The 25,728-nt window shown below is 38.3% G+C and overlaps 2 protein-coding genes and 1 long non-coding RNA gene across 3 annotated transcripts; 2 read left to right on the top strand and 1 right to left on the bottom strand.

Moving 5' to 3' along the window:
* Positions 1 to 711: 711 nt before the first annotated feature.
* Positions 712 to 13,615, top strand: mmp2 (matrix metallopeptidase 2). The gene is made up of 13 exons (XM_043243659.1): positions 712 to 1,075; positions 1,525 to 1,751; positions 4,191 to 4,339; positions 4,672 to 4,800; positions 4,946 to 5,119; positions 5,295 to 5,468; positions 6,709 to 6,882; positions 7,063 to 7,218; positions 7,365 to 7,491; positions 10,133 to 10,269; positions 11,275 to 11,434; positions 11,621 to 11,730; positions 12,646 to 13,615. Exons 1-13 carry the CDS (start codon positions 923 to 925, stop codon positions 12,747 to 12,749), a joined length of 1,974 nt encoding a protein of 657 aa, XP_043099594.1. The 5' UTR covers positions 712 to 922; the 3' UTR covers positions 12,750 to 13,615.
* LOC122348320 lies at positions 7,502 to 14,528 on the bottom strand. The gene is made up of 3 exons (XR_006251306.1): positions 14,396 to 14,528; positions 9,104 to 9,165; positions 7,502 to 8,359 (listed from the first exon to the last, which is right to left on the bottom strand). It is a non-coding gene; the product is annotated as an uncharacterized LOC122348320 (long non-coding RNA).
* Positions 14,517 to 25,728, top strand: lpcat2 (lysophosphatidylcholine acyltransferase 2). Its single transcript, XM_043243663.1, has 14 exons — positions 14,517 to 14,768; positions 15,622 to 15,764; positions 16,497 to 16,714; positions 17,202 to 17,314; positions 20,371 to 20,431; positions 21,229 to 21,287; positions 21,569 to 21,603; positions 21,988 to 22,042; positions 22,250 to 22,332; positions 22,432 to 22,557; positions 22,682 to 22,835; positions 23,056 to 23,154; positions 23,422 to 23,563; positions 24,713 to 25,728. Exons 1-14 carry the CDS (start codon positions 14,658 to 14,660, stop codon positions 24,898 to 24,900), a joined length of 1,587 nt encoding a protein of 528 aa, XP_043099598.1. The 5' UTR covers positions 14,517 to 14,657; the 3' UTR covers positions 24,901 to 25,728.

Here is a 25,728-nt window from a genome sequence, read left to right as displayed (position 1 = left end):
CCAATAATAAACTACACCGTTCTTAACTCACTCAATGTTAAAGTGTTTGCTTTGTACACACAGATGAACTTTCACGCTCCGTTTGGTTTCAGAACCTGACAGAAAAATACTTAGGCTAACCGGAATCAGCAGTAGATTGTTTTGTTTTGTTTTTTGGTTTTTTTTCCTGTGTTCATTTACAGGAATTTGCTCGCTGGAGGACGCTGTGCTTTCTTGATTCCAGCTGCCGCGGTAAATCACTTGCTGAGCTCCCACTGGTAGTCGCTGTACCTCCGCGGCTTGTTACTTTGTCACATCCAAAATAAGCTCTAGCTGTAAATCGGTATGAATCCCCGTTTACGAGATCTAACACAGCTAGAGAGGGAAAACGTTGCCACTTCTGCGAAGACGCACTTAACAGCCATTAAAACGGTATTCCAATCAATATCGTGACCTCGTAAATATGCGGTCGTTAACGTTTCGCCCTGGTTTGGAAATGTAGTGTAAATTCTTGGTAGTAACCAGGGGTTGCTTATTAGGCAAGGGTAAGATGTGAACAGTGTAAAACATCGCGCAAGAAAACACGGGGTACAAACCCCAATTTCAAGTTTATAAAACCGGGTGGCCTAACCGATAACTTCAAACCTCTCTCAGCGTGTCCGTGATGCGCGCGCTCGCTCGCTCGCTCCCGCTGGCGTCTCCTATTTCACTGCTCTCCCAAATTCTTGGATCCGGAGGCTGCGCAGTCTCGGCTCAAGCCCCAGCATCAGAAAAGTGCGTGTGCAAGCAGAACCTATTCCACAGACCACGAAAGCAGGATGTGTCGCTGAGGAAAAGAAAGAACGTTTGCAGTCAGAGAAACTTGGAGCTCGGAGAACACGTCGTCAAGGCCTGTTCCTCACCTTATTTTTTAAAACACGGACATCTCGGAGCCGGACCAAAAATGATGTGCTTTAAGTTTTTCAGCTGTAGGCATGTTGTCCTCAAAGTTTTCCTCGTACAGTTTCTTGCTTCCTTGCAAACTTTTGCTGCGCCCTCACCCATCATAAAGTTTCCAGGCGATGAAACTTCTTTCACAGACAAAGAAGTGGCTCTGGTGAGTGCATTTTCATTTCGCTGAAAGGATAAAGCGTTTAGGCAGTTAGCAAGCTTATTAGTTTTGTTTGGATAGGCCCACGTATAATAATTGTTTCCCTTAACAAACAAATAGCTACATATAATAATAAGCTTGAAATATGCTTTCGTTTATATTTCAATATGTTAATTGTGGGTCCTTCAGAACTTTACTATTAACAAAAAAAAGAAAAAAATAGTATTTGTGCAATAGTTTCGCCTTTATTCCCAGTTGCAACATCTGTGGAAAATGTAAAGCACAGGTACACCATATGTTTACATGATGATTAGGAAAATATGGATTGCGTTAAACAGTTCCTCTCTCTCTCTCTCTCTCTCTCTCTCTCTCTCTCTCTCTCTCTCTCTCTCTCTCTCTCTCTCTCTCTCTATCTCTCTATCTATCTGTCTTTCATTGTATCCTCTTTTTGACAGCACTACTTAAATAAGTTCTACGGATGCCCAAAAGACAGGTGTAATCTGATGGTGTTGAAGGACACACTGAAGAAGATGCAGAAGTTTTTTGCTTTACCTGAGACTGGAGAGATTGATCAGAAGACAGTAGAGATCATGAAGAAACCACGATGTGGAGTTCCTGATGTGGCCAATTACAATTTTTTCCACAGGAAGCCCAAGTGGGGACAGAAAAACGTTACCTACAGGTGTGTGTTTACCTCAGACAATGCTGAGCTAAGTCTTCTTACTGTTTTGTCAGTCTCTTTATCGCTTTAATATGCATTTACAATCCTGTCAACACCAGTGATTCGGTATTTCAAATGTGATATTTTATTAGAGAGTGAGAGTTATGTGTTTACAAAAAGATTTTTAAAAGGAAACATATGGACTATATTTGTGTGAGACAGTAAGCCGGTCAAAAACAGAGAGCGCAATCAACATATCTTTAAAGAATGCTCCCAGCAGGACCTTTGTGGTTTTGTGTTGGAGGTGGAGCTTAAAAAAATCATAATTTATTAGGTTAGGCTGACTGCAGGAAATGCAAGAAATGTTTGGCCATGAATTAATCTATTAATCTACTGTCATTGAAGGAATTGGCCAACAATCAAACACAAAACAAGTGATCAATAGTCTTTTGTAACAAAAAGGACATATCTGGGATCTTGAGGATATTCACTGGCCTACATGTCCCCACAGTGTTTAAATGAGTCATGACCACAACTATGTTGCTTTAACAGTAAAGTTTTTTGGCTCCCTATGCAGATTTGTTGAAGAAAAGGCTCAGTCTTGGATTTTCTGCTAGTTTCGGCTTCGCTAATTCTCAAAGTTTATTTATCGAAAACTATGCAAGTATATGTCAACTTATTCTACTAATCATAAACGTAACCTAACAGTCAACTCTGAGAGTTAGTAGACATGTAGTTGGAAAGTAATGATAATTATTTGACATGTAGTTGACATGTAGTTACAAAGTTACTTATAGTTATAGACTGTATAAAAAGGACTACCAAAATAAAGTGTAACCCTAAATGTTAATTAATATTAAACAGCACATTAATGTCCATAATAATGGTAAGAAGAATCGTAAAATCAGGAAGGCATTTGCAGACATTTTGTAGTTCCCGATTGTGTATAATGTGTTCTGTACATTCAGTGAAGCTGCAACCAGTGTCTGTTCTCTGTCACAACTGTTTTTCACTTTTTAAACCTAGGGATGTTCCCTTCAGTATGAACAAATCATGTTTACCAGTTCTGTCCAGTGGAAATTATTTTTAAAGAAATATTTTCAATGTTTCATCGGCTGAACAGATTGTTCTTCTATCCCTCACAACCTTTTCATTCTCTTAAAATTGAAGGTTTGCTTCACCCAAAAATGAAAAGTGCTATCATTTACTCACCATTATGTCATTCCACACTTGAATGAATTTCTTTCTTTTGTGAAACATACAATGTCCATAACATTGAATCTCTGATTCCTCATCAACATTCTTCAAAATATCTTCTTGTTCCAGTATACAGGTTTGGGATGACATGAAGATGAGTAAATAATGAATGCATTTTATTTTGCCTCGTTAAGTCATGTTCTGACTAAGGTCCATAGGCTCACTGTTTTGCGGGTTGAGTTGTTTGAATGCCCTTATAGTTTGGCACTAAAAATACAATAAATTTAGCATTTCATGCATGCTCTTGTAATCGCTAACAAGTACAGTAAGCATTTGCTAGTGGCTTTGATAACTGGCCACCTGCAAAGAACATTAAGCATTTCATGAAGTTCTTTTATTTAAATATACAAGCTAGGCTGCCAAACAATGGCAAGAGCTCTGATGAGCATTCAGCCCCATTGATTTTGTTGTAACGATGGCTGCATGGATAGTTACTTGTTGTCATTGTACATTGTAAATGGAAGTGTCTTCTGTCAGAGGCTAGCAGTATCGTCAGTGTATTCCAGGGTGGTCAGAGGGAGTTGCACCCCATGCTGTCCTGGGACTATTGAAGAGCTTCTCTTACTGATTATTATTAGAGAACCTTTTTAGTTTTTTGCACCTGCCAAATTTGTTTGATGTTGCTCCATTTTTCTGTAGGGACCATTTCAGACTGCCTTGTAAAGCCAGAACAGGTTTGGATTTGACAGGCCTGGTTTTGGTTTGAAGCGGAGCTCCCTCCTTAGGAGAAAGAAACCAGACCATGCTGCACACCAGCAGGTGATCAGTGTAACCAGCTGTCCTCTGATCGCTGTGTGTGAGTGATCTGTAATAGCTTGGTGATGATTGGACTGAGCTGGGAGCTTGGACATCCCCATGTCTCTTTGTGATTCAAAAAAGAGTTGGTGGCAAACTATTGGCAGGGGAAAAGCATAGCTTGCAAAGGTTTACTGCATATGATACTTGAGTTTTAACGATACCATTGTGGAACATGATGACTGGCGACTTTTTGTCTGTGCGTTTATTAATATATGCGTCCTTGAGCCACTCAAAGTCATGAGAAAAAGCAAATGCAGTACCCACTTATCTACCCTAACAATAACAAATAATTTAATAAAATAAATTCAATTAAAAATAAAATACATTTAATTTTCTGGAAAATATGGAATAATCAACTGGAAATTGTAGCTAAAATTAAGGCAATATTGTTTTTTTCTTCCGCAGGATCTTAGGGCACACCCCAGATCTGGATGAAGAAACAATTGATGATGCTTTCTTTCGTGCATTTAAAGTCTGGAGTGATGTCACACCCCTAAAATTCAACAGGATCATGGATGGAGAAGCTGACATCATGATTAACTTTGGCCGAAATGGTATTCAAGAATTCTATGTCTTTCTATAAAATATGTTAGCACTAAGTCACATTCTAACCACAGTTACTCCGGAAAATCCTTAGTATAAAGCTTCCAAGTACCAGAGATTGATTTTCATGGTGTCTGAAATAACGTCATACATTCACAAGACAGTTGCAAAAAATACACTGTTGTCACAGTATAAATCTTTCCTGAACTTACTGTAAATGGAAAAGATGTGGACAAATCTAAAGAGAAACGAAACTATACTAGACCTATGTTAAAACTATGCAGGTACCTACCCAAAATACTAACCCTGGTGTGTTGAGTAAAATGTGTTCTGTTTGTTATAGAACATGGTGACGGTTACCCATTTGATGGGAAGGATGGTCTTCTGGCTCATGCCTTTGCCCCTGGACCTGGCATTGGAGGAGACTCACACTTCGATGATGATGAGCTGTGGACATTGGGAGAGGGACAAGGTATATCAATTGTCTTGATTCTGGTGACTTCAAATTCAAGTAGCTGTTTTCTTGATTTTTAACAATTTCAATTTAGCTAATTCACATTTGTTTATCAAATGTTATACAGTGATTTCTTTCTCTCTATCTCTCTCTCTTGATTCAGTGGTAAAGGTTAAGTATGGCAATGCAGAAGGGGAGTTCTGTAAGTTCCCATTCTTGTTCATGGGTAAAGAATACACCAGCTGCACCTCTCAGGGTCGAGATGATGGGTTCCTATGGTGCTCTACCACATACAACTTTGATGAAGATGGAAAGTATGGCTTCTGTCCTCATGAGCGTAAGTAACCTTTGTGCTAAATTTTAGAGTACAGTATGATTTGACGCTGTTCCCATCCAAAGTGGTGCACATTCTCAGACTTAATTTGGGAAAGAAATGCGTGTGACACATTGTGACTGTAATAATGTCATAATCACTGACTCGCTGACTGTTTTTTTTCCTTCCTGTGTTACAGTCCTGTTTACGTTGGGTGGAAATGCAGATGGAGCTCCTTGTAAGTTCCCCTATACATTTCAAGGGGAAAAATATGATAGTTGCACCACCTCAGGTCGGGATGATGGGTATCGTTGGTGTGCCACTACCGAAGATTATGACCGTGACAAGACTTATGGATTCTGTCCTGAAACAGGTCAGTCAATCCAATCAATAATTCAAAAATAAATACAACTTATACTATCATTCAATTGTTTGGTCTTTGTAAGAAATAAATGCTTAAGTATGCATGCACTAAATGGATCAAATAAATTTGCTACAAAAAAACTCAATTAAATATTATTTTTAAATTCATACTAATCAAAGAAAACACTGAAAATGTTCCCCTCTTATATGTTTTATAATGCATACTCTTAAAAACATGTTACATAATAGTGCTTTACAAACATCATTGTAAGCCAGCCAAAGGTGGAAGTGGCAAGAAACTTAAAGTAATATTTCACCCCAAATTTTTAAATTGTAGCATATTTTACTCACCTCGAAGTTTATACGACTTTCTTCTTTCAGAAGAACAAATTCAAACTTGTTTTAAAAGTTTATCCTGGCTCTTCCAAGCTTGGTAATGGGGGTGGATAGTGACTGTTATTTTGATTTGATTTTATCCGCAAGTACTGTCTAGTAAAATTTCCCTATACGCCATTGCTATTGTTTTTTAAGGTCAGCCAGTTTTTAAAGCAGTTCTCCATTCACTCCACTTTCTATTCACTTATCAGTTTCCAGCTGCCTGTAAAAGGTTTTTTTCTTTATTATAAGATTTTTTCCATTGTGTTACTGATCTAGCATAAGCTAGTCAGGAACACAGAACTCCTCATCTGGTTGTAATTCCCTGGGAATGCAGTGTTCTCCTCCTATTTGTGTGTGTGCTCTGAATAAGAGTCCAGTATGGTGCAAGCCATCACTTTAAATTGGAGCTTTTGACCACAGTCCCATACTTGAACTGAACTATAACAAAACACAGCTCTGTTTATGCCGTGAACCTGGTGTTTCCTTCATTGTCGAGTCAGTGTGATTCAGACTGTTGAGTCTGTGTAATTGAGATGGACTCCTCCCTGATGCTTCTCTTTGCTCCTGTAGTTTTTCTTTAGGTTTAAATGGCATGATCTAATATGTGGGTTTACCACTAACTACAGGTTGTGTTATAGCTTGTGACATCATAGTTGAAAAACAGATATGCACACTTAATCATAACAGTTTCCATATCACTGCTTATTTTGCTTCACTTGGTATTTTAGTTTAGGAGCAACAACTCTGATCGAAAGCTGACCCTTTTTCATGTTTAGAATGCTGAAGGTCATACTATCTAATATCTATTTTAAAACACCAATTTTGTCATTATCAACCTCTAAAGTTTGTGGTATTTGTTTTTAATGACGCAGCCATGTCAACAGTCGGAGGAAATTCAGAAGGCGCACCATGTGTCTTCCCCTTTAAATTTCTGGGCAACAATTATGACTCCTGCACCACGTCAGGACGCAGTGATGGGAAGATGTGGTGCGCTGTCACCAAAAGCTTTGATGACGACCGCAAGTGGGGCTTCTGTCCTGACCAAGGTGGCGTACAGATATTTTGTGTCACTATTTCAATATAATCTGTAGCATGCAAAAATATTTAGATGCTGTGATGTCATTTAAAAATAATTTTTCCACTTCCTGTCTCTGTGTCTCTTGTCGTGATGCTATACTTATGTAATTGTAGTCAGATTGATAAATTGGCCTCTGTCTTTTGCACAGGCTACAGTCTATTCCTGGTGGCGGCCCATGAGTTTGGCCATGCCCTGGGTTTGGAGCACTCTGAGGACCCTGAAGCTCTCATGGCTCCCGTCTACACATTCACCAAAACCTTGAGGTTGTCTGATGATGACGTTAAAGGCATCCAGGAGCTCTATGGTGAGTGTGAAGTGCTGAAGACTTAACAGAACAGACTTAACTTAGGCACTTTAGTATTTGTCCATTACATTTGTTTATACCAATGTTGTGATGATTGTAAATATTTTTCCTCTTCTTTAGTCCTCTTAACACTTTTCTCTGTACAGGTGTATCAACGGACAAACCATTGCCCACTGAACTCCCTCCGGTCTCGCCGATGGATGTATGTAATGAAAACATCATATTTGATGCAGTAGCCCAAATCAGAGGAGAGATCTTCTTCTTTAAGGACAGGTAACTAAGGACAACCAATTCACAGAAAGATCTGAATGTTAACGTTATTTCCAAGGTGAATATAAAATAACAGTATATTCAGAACAGACCGCTTCAATAGAAAACCATGATACCAGGCACACACAACCGTGGGTAGCAGTTATTTCATTTTAGCATTTGCTGGCAGGATATGCTCCATTCATCTGTTTACAGTGGTTTTAAAATCTTTCTGCTTGCATGCACAGGAAATGGCCCCATGGCCATCTGGGGAAAACTTCATGACCCAGTTTATCTGCCTATTAAAAAAACTTCAGCATATCTTTTTGAAATCATTATGAACGGGAGTTATGCTTTATAGTGGTTGGAATAACAGGATGACGATTTAAACAGGAGAAGAATCATGCTGATGCTTTAGCCACATTGTTAGTCCAGAATTCAGATGAATTCAAACAAAGTAAATGGTGGCAAGAGTGGGTAGAGAAGGGAAAGTCCACAAATCTGATCCCACATCCCAAAATCAAAATACCTCAACACAGACATTACCATATCAGGGGGCATTTTTATTCCTTCCTGAATTTTGCTAGGAGGATTTAGTGGGAGAATTTAGAGGAATTTTGCTAACTGCTTTTTTATAGCAAATGAGAAAGTAAACATGTTAGAGATTGCTTACTATAGATATTAGTACTTGTTTCTTGATATTAGTAAGTGTTCTCTAAATTTGGAAACAATGTATTTGTATTCTAAAATCAGTCTTTAATTAGTATTTCAACAAATTGTTTACCTTAAAACTCTCAACTGATAACCAATCAAGCATCTCTCTTACAGTACCATTCAGTGTACTTCTGCCACAGTATTTAGGTTGCTTTCGTTGCCCTTCTTATGTGGGTACCTGAGAAAGAATGTAAATAAGTCAGCATGTTATTTCCATTTAAATATCATTTGCCATTTTGCTCATTTGTTTTCAGTTTTAAAATTCCATTTACGCACTTATTACTTGCATAATCGGAGGTACAGTAAATATCATGTTCACATTTTGTAGGGGGTGTCCAAAGCAAATAAGAGGGAGTATAAAGAGTGCTGTCATTGGTTTTCACCAACGTGCACATGGATCAGGAGCTCTGGAACGAAAATATTCTAGACACATCCCAGCCTTTTAAAGTTGACTGCTATGTGGTTACAGAGGTCATCACAGGACCACACACACACACTGAAAATAGTGAATGCTGGGTATGAGTGTATGTCTGTATATTGCTCTGTATAGTACTCTTATACCCTCTGCAATGCTGAAGTAATGTATCCAAATCATGTTGATTCCATAAATCGAAAATAGAGCCTGTCATTTCTAATCACAGTCCTTTTTCACTCTGAATATGAGGGTAAATGTAATATTTTCACTCAACCTCTCACAATGTTTATATTTTGTTCATTTTGCAAATGCTTTTATCCAAAACTATTTATTGTTTATTTATGTTTGTTTGAAATCCAATTCTCGAAATTCAAATTATAATTTGTAACAAAAACGCTTCTAAGACAGTAAAAAGTCTCAATCACACTACAATACAATACAATGCAATCCAATTACTATTGCATCATGGGATGTCTGGTGATTTTTGCCTATGGTGGGTCAACTTACAAATCAATCTTCTCCAAGCGTCTGAACCTCTCTCCATATTTTCGCTGATGATTATTATTTGTCTGTGCAGGAAAGGAGTCAAACGGTTCAGCAGTGGAAATGTCATTATTATAGAGTTATAAAATATCAAATTACAGCGTAATTCTGTGAATCTGAGAATCCCTGGAGCTGCAAGTCTCACTTTACTGTGTGGGCAAAATGACTCGAGATCTCAGATATTCACCCAGCTGGATAAATGCGACAGCTGTTTAAGCCATTTCACAGAGAAAAAGAGAGTAAGGCCAGAGAGCGCACCCCAAAAGGTTCACTAATGTTTTGTTTATTCAGCTGCACCAGAAAGTCTTTATTTTATCTAATCTTTGGCTCAGGTTTGTAAGGCACATCTAAGGCATTTGATAAAATGAATTCCTTTTCTTTCCATTTCTAAGATAGCTGCAAATAAGAACTGAACTCAAGCAACGTTTTTAACTACAGAAGTGTTCTGTTCTTACATGTTTAATTGCGTAGACAGGGAAGAGAGGGATGTTTAGAAGTGTTTTCAGCTGAAGGAGTGGAGCTTTGGGGCAAATTGTTTGATAGAAGTTCGGTTCTAACTTAGCGCTGTGATCTGAAGTTTACCTTGAAGTTAAATAACTGCTGAGGCTGTGTTCTGCTCACAGGAGCTTTTCTGCGCTGCAGTCACTTGAAAGTCCTGAGATCTACGTTTTCTTCTCTCAGGATAAACTGTTTTGGCCTTTTAAAAAATAGGTCAGTGGAAAGAGGTCTGGGGTGGTTAGTATTGTTTTTGTGGTTTATTCTGGGGCAGCAGGCAAGTTTGGACATGTCCAAATGCCTCTTAACTCATTCTTCAGCCATAATAAGAAACATCTGCTCAGTGAATCACCTCATTGTAGCTAAAGTTCGGCACACGCTGTCTCTTTTTGTCGATTTTTTTTTCTCCTTTCTTGCTCTCGCTTGCTCTTTCTCTTTATACGTGCACAAGCATAATGTTGTCCAGTCTAATAACTCTAATAACCCCTCCTGTTACAGATTCCTCTTTAAGACTGCTGATGTCAGGAGGAAGCCAACAGGGCCCATGACGGTGGCTACATACTGGAGTGAACTTCCAGAGAAGATTGACGCAGCTTATGAGAACCCTCTAGAGAAGAAGACAGTCTTCTTTGCAGGTAAACACTTGTGTTTGATGGCAGTGAATGCACAAACGCATGGAAAGATTATAGAATTTGATCCATAACATATTTTATCGATTTAAGTTAGCGCAGAACCTACCAAATCTTTTTTCATAGTTTATCCACAACCCATCTCTGTAGGCCCACGTTCTTCACCTACTGGCATTAGAAACAGAGATGGGTTATGGTTTATGTATGTCAGACTTGAGATTGAAAAAACACTTTTGGGACCTGGTACAGGTTGAATCCAGTGATGAATAAGTCATGACACTGCCCTGTGAAGTCTCTTGATATCAATAATACAGAAGATGGTGATGGTAATCTTAGTGAAACTTTGAAGTGCATGTCATTGTCAGAGACTGACTTCTTTTGATTCAATTACATGCTAGTGATAACACTAAAATGTGTGGTATGTTTCTGTCTCTTGTGTTTAAAATGTACTTATTTACATGCCGAGGAGTATAAATCACAATACAAAGTTATAAATTGACCTTTATAATGTTACCAAAAAATGCTATTTATATAAATGCTGTTCTTTAAAAAATCCTGAAAAATTCCACATGGTTTTCGTAATATATTTTCATATTTCACAAAAATATTAAGGAGCGCAACTGTTTACAAAATTGATGATAATAAATGTTTCTTGAGCAATTAATCAGCGTATTAAAATAATTTCAGAATGATCTTGTGACATTGAAGACTGGAGTAATGGCTGCTGGAATGTCAGCTTTGCCGTGACAGAAATAAATTATATTTTAAAGTTTTTTCAATTTGAAAGCAGTTATTATCAATTGTTATAATAATTCACAGTATAGTTGTGCAATATTGTAATATAAAACACAGCAGTAGTAGTTCTTACCAAGTAAGTAATTCTTTCCAAGTGAGAAAAACCTGTATATTGTATACATAATATTATGTGTGTGTGTGTGCGTGTGTTTGTGTGTGTGTGTGTCTTGCAAACACTATTTGTATTTAAAATAATATTTTGAATTGCCTCTCTAGGTGATGAGATGTGGGTATATTCTGCCAACACCCTAGAGAGAGACTATCCCAAGAAAATCTCCAGCATGGGTCTTCCTTCAGATTTGCATGGAATTGATGCTGCCTACTCCTTCCATAAGAGCAAAAAGACTTACTTATTTGCTGGAAACAAGTTCTGGAGGTAAATCTATTTTTAATATCCCTCAGCATCTGTTTAATAAAGTGCGTGTTCACTGTGATTAATGAGCAAAATACAAGTGTAGCTTAATAAACTGAAGTAGAGCTAGATAGTTCTGAATTATGAAATTCATTATGAAATTCTTTTCCAGAGTTCTGTTTCAAAGTGTTCGATTTTTTCCGTTCTCAGATACAACGAAGCCAAGAAAAAGATGGATCCAGGTTTCCCTAAAATTATTGCAGATTCTTGGAGTGCTGTCCCTGATGACCTGGATGCTGCTCTCAGCCTTAATAGTGATGGTAAGAGACTAACGGCCAAGGGCCCTGCTTCAGATCTAGTTTTGTCTGTGGTATTCCTCTGCAGAGAATCTGATCTAACCTTTCATCTCATTCCTTTCCTGTCTCTCACTCACATTCTTTTAGATCTCACATATATTGCTATTATTTCTTTCAATAACCACTTGCATTTAAGCCATCAGTGCGTATGTGGACTAAAGTGGAGCTTGGTAGAGCATTCTTGGCAGTTAACGCCAACCCAATTACTGCTGGCATTAGGCCTTCAACAACAAAAAAAAAGAAACCCTGGCTATATGGTTCCCCCCTGCTCAAGATGAGGCATTTTTTCCAGTAACAGCCTCTGTCTAAAAAACACATAAAAACTCTAAAACGAGAGAAAAGCTTAAAAGAGAGAGGTTAAGGATTTATAACAGTTTTACAGGAGGTGTTCTGGTTTTGTTTAGATTCATACGCTCTTTTACGACCGCCTCTTTCCTCCGCTGTCACTAACACAGGTATACACGCACACACGTACCTCAAAGAGCAGGCTTGTGTGCAGTCTGAAAGGTTCCTCTGTTTGTAATTAGGCTCAGCAAGTAAAAACAGCCTCTCTAGGTTATGAATTCGAGGCCCACTCTCAAACATTTCTAAGATAACTGGATCACTGATGGATGGTAAATGGAGTCATTGGTTAGCTACACTATTAAACAGAGGCAATTTAATTTACCTGTTTTTTACGCTACCTTTCTGAAGTTGGAAAAATGATTGCTTTTATTAAGTAAAGCCCTTTACCCTGTCTATTTAACATATATGCTGTTCTTTTGAACTTTCTATTCATCAATTGTGAATAAACAAAAATGTATCACCCCAAACTTTTTAAATCTGCATTAAACTTTGACCTATTTTCACTTGGTATTTACGTTTATTAAATGTTTTCAGGTCACAGCTACTTCTTCAAAGACTCCCACTATCTCAAAATGGATGACAACACTCTGAAAATTGTCAAAGTTGGGGAGATCAAAAAGGACTGGCTACGTTGCTGAACATCAGCAGAACATTCAGCCCTGGCGCTCTGTGATGACCTTCATCACTAGATAAACAAGGCCAGTGTTACCTTGCCAAATGACAGCACTCAAATTGACCATTCTGCCCCTCCTGGTTAGTCAGAGTCTACTAGATTATAACCTATTCTTAGCTAACCAGAGAGGCCTGGTAGCCTTCACTGCCTGGACCATCTCTGCATGCCAAACATAGGCAGAAAAGACCATAATTTTTGTTGTTTTGTCATAACGTGATATGTTTGTTCATTTGTTTTTATAATGATATAATGAGAGGGTTTAGTGCAGCTCCTACCCCTTAATATAGCCTACATGTATATCATCAGATTTAAAAGGACTTCTGACATTTCCCAGTTACATATAAATGTGACAGTGGTGTCAGCGAGATGTATCAACTTTGTTTTTTTTGCCCAGAATAAATTCATCCAGGCAGTATGTAAAAGCACAAATTGTCCTAGTATTGATATGCAAAGATTAAGGACTTAATTCATGTTTTATTTTTTAGTAAATAATATCCAATAAAAAAAATCTGAGGACACATTTTATACAGAGACCAAACAACTGTCAAAGCACATCATTTTTTTGTTAGTCTCGTTTCTTTCTTCTCGTGGTACAGAGAGATTCACGGCACGGGTTGCCTGAAGACTGTATAGGGTTTGTTGCATGATGGACTCATGTCAAGCAAGTATCATGAGATTACTGATTAATAATCATTTGTAATCTTTTTTTTTTCTTAGTTTTTTAAATGACATGCAATCTGTTTATATTTGTAATGTTTTATTTTTATTATTTTCTATTTTGCTTTGTGCACTTTGTCGCTATGTCTCTAAATAAATATTAACTATCCTTTACACAGAGTTTTGCAATTCAACTTTTCAGTTTTAACTGTTTTTTTGTGAATCCCTGTACTGTATCCTTTTAAGCAGTCTTTGCTATCCTAGTTCCCATTACAACTTTAAACGCCTTGTGACACATCTAGATAAACAGCGACATCTAGTGGTTAAAAACTCGAGCTCTCGATCTGTTTATGTAACATGAATTTTAACACCAAATATTTATCTGTGGGTTTAGAAAAGTTTTATATTGTACTTTTTTGATACCTTAACTGTTTTTGTGGTACTGATATGCTAGTATTTTGATGTCTTTACCTACCTACTGCAGTGTAGAAATGCACTGCTAAACTTTTTTTTTCATCTAAATTGCGGTTCTGGTGTCGATGGATTGTAGGTGAATCTTCGTTTTACGTCCCTTGTTATAAATACCCCGTTACTGTAACGCTAAGCGAAGAACCGCTTTAAATGATTCAGTGTCCGAACCGCTCGGACCTTAATCCGATAGTTCAACTCTTTGAAAAAGAATCGACTCAAAGCATTACTGGGTTCAACTTGCAAACAGTGACTTCGACGTGAAGTGTGTCAGGGAGAAAAAGTTTGTCAGCCCCGCATAACGCTAGACCATAATATATCAGTAAGATTTCGTTAGGACTTGCGACGCCGCTGGCATGAACTGTTAACGTGTAGAGAATAACGACTAGGACGCATTTACAGTGAGCTACTACAGCACATGGCTAATAGGATTATGTCCGTAGGAAGCGGGATGTAAACACACCGCGCTCCGTCTCAAAAACCTACCGAGCTGCGTAGCCACACAACGTTTCGGGACATTACAGACGCGTTTCGGGGTAGCAAGACTCCAGGGGTGGCCAAAGTTGCAGCACGCGCCTATTAATAACGACGGCTTTTTAGTTAGGTAGCTCACTTGATTGTGAAACACATCCGCAGACCGCTAGGGCTGAAGTCATGTGTGAGGTGGTACTTGTGCGTAAAGAGGAAGCGCATTGCTGACAGAGGCTTGGACACGCGAGGACGCTGCTGGCGGCTGTGATGAGTGAAGATGCCTCCGCAAAGAGTGTTCGCGCTGCCCAGACAGCATTCCCTGCTGCTGCCCGCCGTCATCAACCCTTTCGTGCACGACCTTAAGTTAACCAAAGCCGATAAAATCAGAGTGAGTGCTGCTCTCCCTTTATGACATGCCTGTCAATATTATTCTTTACCGACGTAAAGTCGCATTAATGTATACAGTACTATTTGATTCGACTACCGTCTCCCTCCGCGTTGCGTGAACTCTCTTATTTTCCCCGATAATTAATGAATCTCAGTGGATGAATGCAAATGCTCTCAGCAAGTTTAGACAATGTTCAATTAGTGAGATGAGTAAAGAAACGAGAAATGCAATCCCCTCTGTGCTGTAGAAAGTTCAAATGATGTTACTTCTCCTGTGTTACAATGCGAAACGTTTTGTAATAAGGGAAAGTCACACAGTAACGCAGTTACACACAACATGCGGTTGAGAGAATGTTATAAATGTTGCATTTCTGGTCTTTTAAATACTGCAGTAAATAATATCGTTACAATAGATAGTGGAAAATTTATTGTTGAACACAGTCAGGATCTCTAACACTACGTTTAACTAGCTAGTTTGCATGCTAGGTCAGTGTTTCTTAAGGCAACCCAACCCCCTCTTTTATGATTAGTGGTTTTAGGTAGGCTATTTTAAGTATGATTTTGTCAAAGGTGCTTTTTAAAACGCTTTCGTTTTTAGATTGCAGACATTTTAAAAGTTGTATACTTTTCGATAAACATGTAATAATGTTTAATATCTTCATATATTTATTTGAATTTGAATGAGTATCTATATACAGCCTCTGCACTGCATGTTCACATAATACTTTTAAGGATGGAAGTTGTGCGGGGTTATTTGAATGCTGGTTATTTGAAATGTTTCATTTATTTTTTTTTAATTAACTACATCCTATTAATGCAGTGTGTTACTTTATTTTTCTTATATGTGTATGTAGTGTTTTCTTCAGGGAATCATCCTTGTGCCATTCCGTGGCGTTTTCTTGCTTCTCGTTCTGATGATGATGTGGCCGGTTTCTGTCATGATAACATTTGGACAGTCTCTGAAAGGAGCAGTGGAGCCAATGACTGGCTGGAGAAGGTAAATACTGATCCCAGTTCATGTATGTTACAAACAGATACATGCCACCTCCTATATTACAGCACAAGACAAAAATATACCTTTATGCGTGTTTTGAGGTGCTTACTTATTCTCCTAGCCTACTAACTAAACTTAGCACACCAATGCTTACACATGAACCTTACAGACAGCGTTTTCTGATTTTGTCTTCGTTACTGATTTGTTCCTTTTGCTGCATGTTAAAAAGTTAATCGTAAGTTAATAGTGATTTGTCAGGAATTTGTCAGGGTGGGAGCTAGGCGGGTCTATGTATTTGTATGTGTTTATTTCCTCTGTGTTAATAATAGATGTGAGAGATGATGATGTGAAATTTGTGGTTTGCATATCAGCAGTTGCACACCATTGCTGCATTACAGATCCCCCTACATTCTGTTTAATTAAGGCTTCTCTGTCAAACAAGCCACATGGTTTTTGGTAAAACGGCTAGTTTTGCTGTGTCTTGTTTTTATCTTGGACTGATCACACTGATCAGATTATTTAAGTGTTAGCGTAGGAGGTATCAAGGCTGGTGGAGGGATGTGGTTACTCTCTAAACTGATGCAACAACATGCTGATCTGACGCTCGATGAGCAAATGGTGTCAGTGCCGTTAAAGCAAGGTTTTTTATGCTGTGTGCATGTGTCAGTATGTTGGATGTCGAAACCCAGTACTGTTCCTCATGTTTTATGTGTTTGGATGTGTGATTGCGTACAGGTTCATGCACAAAAGAGTGATGACCTTTCTAGGCCGGCTGTATTTCTTCGGCATGGGCTTCAGGGTGGTGGTGAAGGGGAAGCAGGCCAGCAGTGTAGAGGCCCCCATTCTAGCTGTGGCCCCCCACTCTTCTTTCTTTGATGCCATCGTCTGTATTGAAACCGGTCTACCCTCTACTGTTTCCCGTTCAGAGTCCCTGGAAGCACCAATTTTTGGAAGTATGGATATTTGCATCAATATCAGTCTACACAAAAATAGAATCTAATGGCAAATGTTTTCATAATATGTTCCAGTAGCTTTGAATATATGCTTTGTTAAGTCCCTAACAGGTCGACGTGTATGCAAGGTCAAAAAAACACTTTCATTTTCATATAATATGCATTTAATTTAACTTATTTGTTCAATGACTCCCAAACGATTCGGTCAACAATTGATTTTTCCAATCCTCTCCTGTGATTGCAGTGTTTGTGCTTGTTTTAAAAATTACTTGTTTCGAAGATTCAGAGTTAACACTTTTTTTGAGAGACAATAACTTTTGTCACTGTGCACGTTCAGATTTAGAACTTTGCAGTATGCACTGCACTGCAAGAAAGGTCATTTTCAAAAATCCATAATAGGGGCACTTTTATTTTGCATGTGTTATTATGACTACTATCAATAGCATTCCCTTGTTTTTCATTGGGAAGATGATATTATGTTCCCCAGGGTTTTTGCGTTGTGTGCAGCCAGTGCTTGTTTCACGCAAAGATCCAGACTCCCGTAGAAACACTATTTATGAGATTGAGCGGAGAGCAACGTCAGGAGGACACTGGCCACAGGTAGGTGTCTCCACTTCTAGCATCCTAAGACCACTAATATACTCAATTATATCATGCATGAAAGATTATGCTGCCTCATTTAAATTATTTTATCATATGTGACTTTAAAATGGTCAAAAATAAAACCATGCTAAAAAAGGTTTAAAAAATGCTTTGGGAAACTGACGATGTGAAACCAAAGTAACAAAGTGTATTCCAGTTTTTGAAAGCAGGAAATTAATCTTAGACCTGTACTTCCTCTGTACTTCCCCAGCTAGAATAAAGGATCTAAACATTTTGTTCATGGAGTTAAACCATATTTGTCCCATGTTTTTGTGCCCTCAACCTTAATTAAGTATTGTGGATTCAAGGACACTGAGTTTTATGATGATATCCCAGGTAGTAGAGTCTGCTATCTCTTCTCTGGGGGTGCATCATTACTTAAAGTCACCACTCCCTGCTAAGCTATGTAGACCAATATATACACTAGTAAGGGGATTGTTTGATGTAAATTAAGATCTGCGTACAGGGAGACAAACAGGCTCAAATAAGCTCTAGATTTTCTCTGCTGTTGGCCACGCAGTCCCAACACAGTTTAGCTTCTCTGAGGCAAGAAGTCTAGAAGAGAGAGTGAGAGTTATATGTCCTTCATAAAAGACTGGGTAACAGCTTTAAGCACTCAACAGCCAAAGAGGAAGCCAGTCATTATAAGTAAATGAGGTCCTGACACTATGTCCAGGACAATGGGTGTGTTCCAGGATACCAAACATTTAACACTTACCCCTGTAAAATGGAGAGTCACAGGCAGTCTCCCTTTCAGAGTAGCATGTAAGCTACTGCCAGATATCTCTTCTTATGTCGCAAAGACTGTATAAGAGGGCTACAGGATGCAATTTTTGTATTGTTCTCTGCATTTCAATGGTGTGCTTTACACTACCATGAAACCAGATCAGTCATTGCAAGCTCTGTTGGACAAGGAGGTTGTAGAACATCTCCCCTCTTTGATAGAATGGGGATTCTACTGCCAATGCTTTCTGGTCCCCAGAAATGATAGGGGGTTTGAACGTTCACTGTCGATCTCAAGGACTCATACTTTGAAAATAAAATTTACCAAATGCAGGAATTTCCTGAGGTTTGCTTTTGGGGCTACAGCTTACCAGTATCAGGTTCTTCCATTCGGCCTAGCCTTATCAACCTGCACATATATAAAATGTGGATGCAGCTTAGCCTCAGTAACTGGCTGATTTGCCTAGTCTTTAGAGCATGTGCTTCGACATCAGGATGTTGTCCTTGCTCATTTTAATCTGGGATTGAGACTCAATGCTAAGGGAAGCATTTTCTCTCTTGCCCAGGAGATAAGAAATATTGGGGCTAACAGGATTCAATCGTAATGTGGGCACAGTTGTCTCCTACAAAGGTCAAATCCATTCTGAGCACCCTGAAAGATTTGAGGCTAGGCCAGAAAGTTACTGTATTAACTTCCAAAAGGTTCTAGGTCTCATTGCAATAGCGTCCATGAACCTTCGGATGTCTTGTGGATGAGACAATGTAGTTGTAGTTTAAAGCCAGGGGATTTATCTTAGAGGGCCAATTCCCAAAGGCATATTACGCGCCAGGGGCTTTATACTCTTCATATGTGGTTCAGATCCCAGTTTTTGACTTTGGGTCCCACTTTAGGCACGTGTTGTCGTAGCAACAAGCTAATGACAGATGTTTCCCTCATGGGCTGGGGTGCAGTCTTAGATGGCCGTCCGGCCCGAGGGATCTGGAGAGGTCATCATCCTTCTCGTATGCACATCAATTGCCTCAAAATGATGGCTGTATTTTGGTCCTTGAAATACATCCTCCACAGTGTACACGGTTTCATCCCAGGCCTGAGTTCTGGAACCCTCATCTCTGGCCCCTGAGGGCGACCACAAAAGATACTGAGTTTTCCAGCAGACATTTTACAGATTGCTCTGGTTACTAGGATTCTCAGTACTAGGAGTTCTGTTCTCAGATGGTGCTTTTTAGAAGTTGGTGTATGACACACCATGCAGACCCAGTTCACTGCCAGGTTGTTTCAGTGATTTTGTGAGAGAAATTGTCCTCAGGCAAGGCTCTGTGGCCACCAGTTCAGTGGGTTTTGTGGAAAGGCACCTTCCAGTCACCTGCTTCATTCTTGGAGTTCGGTCTTATCATCCTTACCCTATTATCTTCAAAAGTTTACAGGTTTTTTTAACCATAAATTTGGTCCTTCTTAAAGCCTTCTGCTCTCCACTGTTCATGATACCAGAACAGAAAAGACTTACTGGGTTCAGTACATGCTCTGCAGATTTACGTACACTGCACTAGCCTGTAGCGTAAGTCGGAGCATAGCATCTTATAAGCAATGTCACGTTGAGTGAGTTGCGCTATTGCTCTACCCTATGAGGTGCATGGTCAAGCTTTGCCTCTGAGTCAGGGCTTATTCAACCTGGGGGTTGCATCTTCAATGGGTTTAGCAAGAGGTGCACCCTTGCAAGTGTGTAATGTGGCAGGTTTGTCCTCTCCGCTCACATTTGTCAGATTTTATAGCTTTTAATGTCCATACTACTCCAAGCTCACATGTCCTTGAGTCATGTCTGAGACCTCTTTGATGTTTGTGCACACACTACACAACACTGGGGGTCCAGACACTTCAAGTGTGGCGGCGTTGGTATTCTCGTTCCCATTAGCCATTTTCAACACAACATCGAGAGTAGCTTTTCAAAGGGAACATCTTGGGTTACTTGAGTGTAACCCTGTTTCGTGAAAAGATACTTCAATGCTGAACTGTAGGTGTGCCTGGACGTTTCTTCAGACAAAGGTATAACCTGAACATGTGTATGTCTCGTGTCTATTTATAACCTTCAGGTGCACATAATTAGATGACGTCACCCACCGAGGTTGTTTAGGCCAATTGAGATTGTTCTCATTAGCGTTTTTCAGTGCAGCATCTTGCTCCCACCTTTTCCTGCCTTTATCTCAAATAACCTGAGATGTTCCCAAACAATGTTTGGTGTCAACATTTTGGATTTTTAATTACCCTCTCAAACTGTATTATTTTCTTTTTTTAGGTACTGATTTTTCCTGAAGGAACATGTACAAACAGATCATGTCTCATTACCTTTAAACAAGGTTAGCAGATTGTTTATTTTTGTTTATTTATGTTGAAGTTATATTATGTATATTAATTATAATATAGAAACTATACTATTACAGATTAACTGTTAATATATGTTTGCGATGTTACAGATAAGTAAAGATACAAATACACTGTGTTGTATCAAAAGTCAGTACATAATGAAGATTGTGTATAAACTGCACTGTATGGAAATAGTCTTGTCTGTAATCAGATAACAAATTTGCCTAATGCAAATTATACAAGAGAAGGGAAAAAGGTCTTGGTATTATGGGTTTCTAAAGCTTACGGTTTGTTTTGGCATACTATAAAAAGTCTGCTGAAGCTAGCAAAACACAACACATAAAAGAGAGGCAGTATTGTGTCTATGAATAGGTATCCACAGCACTAAGACTTTATCCCTTTGAGTTTTACAATTTAAAAGTGACATTTTTTAAAATCTATTTCAAAAAACGATCTCTGTTTACAGTAAACTTCATTAATTTTGGGTCAGAGTGTTGATATTTATCATTGTATTATGTAAGATCTATAGATTTTTTTTTTTTTTTTTGCTACATTCAGGTCATATCATTAGGACAGCGTTTGCTTTATTGATAATCATTGATTGTCCGCCTGAGAATCAGATAGCTGTGACCAGATATGTAGGGCATGGTGTGATCAATGGAATGTCAGACAGGGGTTTAACAGCATTCTGAAGCATATGACTCCATAACAAATACAGACTCTCGTACTTAGCAGTTTTTCATGGGAATGAATGAAAGGTGCTTATGTGCTGCTTTCTTTACCTCCATAGGTGCCTTTGTCCCAGGGGTCCCAGTACAGCCTGTTCTGATCAGATACCCAAATAAATTGGTCAGTAATAATTCAACTAAAGTCCTAAACTGTTGTTTGGTGCCAAACACAGTGGAGTAGCATAAGAATTTAAATTTATTTAAAATACGAATCTAAAAATAACCAGAGAGTACCACTAGACCATAAATTAGCATACAAATGCTTACTTAGCAAACTAAAAGCTCTGCAAGTATGTCAGTTGAGCACTTACACAGTCCGCTGCTTTTTTGTAAATAGATCAATGTTCATGCCTCTTTAAATGGAAGATGTCTTACAAAAGTGTGTCTTTTTATTACTAATAGGACACAGTTACATGGACATGGCAGGGCCCGAAATCGTAAGTAGTAATACACATAAACAAAGCCAGAGGTATTAACACTGCTGACGAAATGCTTCCACCATTAGGTTTTTTCCTATTACTGTTACAAGAAAAAAGTCATCGTAATTTAGATTAACACAGCAAAATTCAATATTGTTGCATAAACACTCTGCTGAGCCAAAAAACAACATGTAGTTTGACTAAATTCTGGTCTTCCTCCTTACACATTGAGACATCTCTGCATGTGGAGTGTTTTAGATCGCTTTCTTAGATATGCTTGGTTATGAGACCCTTTTGTCATACGTCATACAAGAAATGCAGTTGCACAGTCATGCATATAAAGAGAGCAATGCTTCCTGAAATGCTGTTGGTTTGGAGCCTCACCACCAGTTCCTGTTTTAGGGCCAGACTACTGCTGCTCACACTCTGTCAGCTCTATACTGCAGTCGAGGTTGAGGTCTGTGACAAACATTTGCATATTTCATGATAAATTGTTCAGATTTTTGCACCTTTAAAGAAGAAACATGAATGACAAACCTAACGCATTACAATATATATATATATATATATATATATATATATATATATATATATATATATATATATATATATATATATATATATATCCAAAAGTTTGTGTTTATGTTTTGCATTTGTGTTTTAGTTTTTGCCCCCTCAAATTCCTACTGAGATGGAGAAAAAGTGTCCTATCAAGTTTGCTCAATCAGTGAGAGCTGTGATGGCTGAGTAAGCGTACCTTTTTGTGTTTTTTATAATATTCTATTTGATGGATATGTAGGATGTGTGCACAATACAATATTTCAGTGTTAACGGTTGTATCACTAGGTCTCTGAACCTGCCGGTCACAGACCACACCTACGAAGACTGTCGTCTGATGATTGCGGCCGGAGAACTGACCCTGCCTATGGAGGCAGGTCTCGTGGAGTTTACCAAGATCAGCAGGAAATTGGAGTATGAATGAAGTTTATATGATAATAAAAATACACATCTTAGGTGTTTTGATACTCTCACATGACACATCATTTAAGCTTATCATAGTTTAAACTTACCATCTTTCTTCCTGTTGTAACTCTAGATTAAAATGGGACAATGTGAAGAAGGAATTGGAGAGTTTTGCCAATATAGCCTGTTCTTGCAAAGGCAGCAGCATCACAATTGAGGAGTTTGCCAGCTTTCTCAAACTGCCTGTCAGCCCAGCTCTGCAGGAGCTCTTCACTCTGTTTGACAGGGTGAGATTGTCTATAACTAACCACATGGTAAAAGATATGAAAAAGAGCATCACTTAGATTCAGAACGAAATCTAATGTAAAGTGCTCTCAGATATCTGTTTTACCGTCAGTGGTAACATTTTCAAAACAGCTGTAAATCTATGGGTGACTGGATGACTCTAACCACATTGTATTTTATTTAGAGTGTAACCTGTTTGAAGAATATGCTTTCTATTTGTAGAATGGCGATGGCACCATTGATTTCAGAGAGTATGTCATTGGTGTCACAGTTCTTTGCCGACCAGCTAATAATGAGGAAGTCATTCAGACTGCTTTTAAGGTAATCGTATCACAGATAGCACTGATGTTATTGTGAAAAAAATATATCACAATGAAATTTCAAAACGTGATTGTGCAAAGATAAAAAAGAAGATTTAATCTGATAACGATTAAAAGATGACATTTTGTGGTGTAGTTAGTGCCAGTGGTTGTTAACACCTTGAAGTGGTATACCAAAAATCTTGACATTGCTATGAGAGTCTACTGTTGTGCTATGTGCTGGCAAAAATGTTCATGTGAATCATGTGTCTGTGACTTCTTTATGCAGTTGTTTGACATTGATGAGGACAACTGTATCACACAAGAGGAGTTTAGCAGTTTGCTGCGTTCTGCTCTTGGAGTGCGTGATCTTGACGTTGACAGCCTCTTCAAAGAAATTGATGCAGATGGATCAGGACACATAACGTATGGTCTGTATGCCAACTGTATAGCAGCTACCAAAATGATAAAATTGTCAGTCATATTTTTGATTACGGTCCAACTTTATATTAGGTGGCCTTAACTACTATGTACTTACATTTTAAATTAATCATTTAGTACAGTGCACATGTGCACATACATTGTACTAATTTAAAAAAAAATCTGCATGTAATTAAATCTACAAATAATTTCTGTAAATGCATTTATCATTACAATTTTGACTAATTCCTTACACCTTAACGCACCCTCAAACCTGTCCCTAACCTTTTTTTTGTTTTGCTTTGTGTTTATTTTTATTATTATTTTTTGTTGTTATTGTCGTGAACCCAAAGTGTTGCTTGTAAGACTAGAAACTACACACAGGCCTTACATTGGCAGTGTTAACTTTGGTTGCCTGTTCAGATTAATTAATGCTGAATTACTGTAAGTTCCCCTATAATCTGTGAATGCTTTAATTTCCTTATAATATGCTTTAATGTTTGTTCAGCGACTCCCAAACGATTCGTTCAATGATTAATTTTTCCAAACCAAACACCTCTAAAATGAAATACACGAAATGTAAAACATTAGAGATATTACAACAATATCTTCCTGTGAAGCTGCTTTTCAGACGTGGACTTGACTTGCCTTGACTTGACAATCCAGGGAGTATGCAAGTACAAATCCCTTAATGCAGATCATGTCGCGTCATGATTTAAAATGTCTGAGTTTAATTGGCTTTGGGCTATCTGTATCTATGCATTCAACAAGCAAGAACTAGTAATCGGAATGCTGTTTTTTCAATACAGATTTAAAAGTATAATAGAAATACAATAATTTAAGATATTTAAAAAGCATCGCCCTGAGGCCCAAGGCTTCTTCTGTATATGATTCCATGCAGTGTATGTAAATGCCCCGGAAGATATTTGTGTGTGTAATTATGAACACTTTCGAGTGAAGGCTTGTTGTTCTTAGTCTAATCTATTAGTTGTCCAGGTCGAATCATGATGGTGACTGGTCTTTTGTAATACTTGCAGGAAGTTGTCGTGATGTGCGAGTTGATGTCAGGCATTCAGCTAAATTGCTTAACTATTGTTCGACTTTTTCAATATCAAAAGCATAAATCTGTAGTGACTTTCCTTTCTCGGTTTTTCTTTCAGATGAGTTTCGTTCCTTCGCTCTCACCCACCCGGAGTATGCCAAGCTCTTCACCACCTACATCGAGCTACAGCGTTATCAGGGTCTTCAGGGAGAGGAGCTAGATTCTGATGCCAGTTTGATTCACTGCTGTAATTCTCTTCATAATAACCACCAAGAGGACAGTACCTCTGATAAGAAAGATGACTGACTGCACTCAGCCATAAGGTTCATGTTCTGCCATGCCATTTCAATACATGCCTTAAGCTTAAGTGGAGGGATTTTGTACACGTGCATATACCCTGTCAGCAGGTTTCTGTATACACAACCAAGTATTTCATAAAGTATTTAAAGGTTTTCAAATCAATGCAGGCATACAGGCATGCTAAAACATTTTCATAACACTTTCTGAGCCTACTAGTTAATGGCTGGTTAATAGCAGGAATTGGACGTTAAAATAAAGTGTGTCCAAACTTTTTACATTCCTCAGCTTTTAAGCATGAAGCTTGTTATTTTTTTATTCATTTCATTTTATAAAGTCTAAAATGCATTATTTGATGATAAGTAATTTAATAATTTCACTGGAGATTGTGCGCTTGTGTGTCTTTTTTTTTTTTTTTTTTTTTTTTTATGAATATTTTACAAAAGAGATTCTTATACAAATACAAAGTTTCTTTTTTCTTTTCCCTTTTTTCCTTTCTGTTCAGGGATGTTGGTACAGAAAGTGAGTTGTAATCAAAGGTTTTGCTTTGCATCTTGTTTTTATTTGCATTCCCATTGAGGGGAGTTGTTGCTGAGTTAGCGTTCTGTCCCTGCTGCTTGTTCAGACTAATACTCTGTTGCATCCACTGAAAATAGGCCAATTTGTGAGCAAACAGGCAACACAACACGCCCACAGTAGCACGCACCAAAGGGCTTGGTTCCAAATTATCCCTCTGCAGTGGTATTTATTTAGCAATGCAGGTTGCAATTAGGATTTTGTTAACACAGCAAAGTTAGCTTTTTTTTTTTGCAATTAAAAAAATCCTTTGAATTTTAA

The sequence above is a fragment of the Puntigrus tetrazona genome, chromosome 7 (assembly GCF_018831695.1).
Source record: "Puntigrus tetrazona isolate hp1 chromosome 7, ASM1883169v1, whole genome shotgun sequence".
Taxonomy (NCBI): Eukaryota; Metazoa; Chordata; class Actinopteri; order Cypriniformes; family Cyprinidae; genus Puntigrus; species Puntigrus tetrazona.
This window is presented reverse-complemented; position numbering and strand designations above follow the sequence as displayed.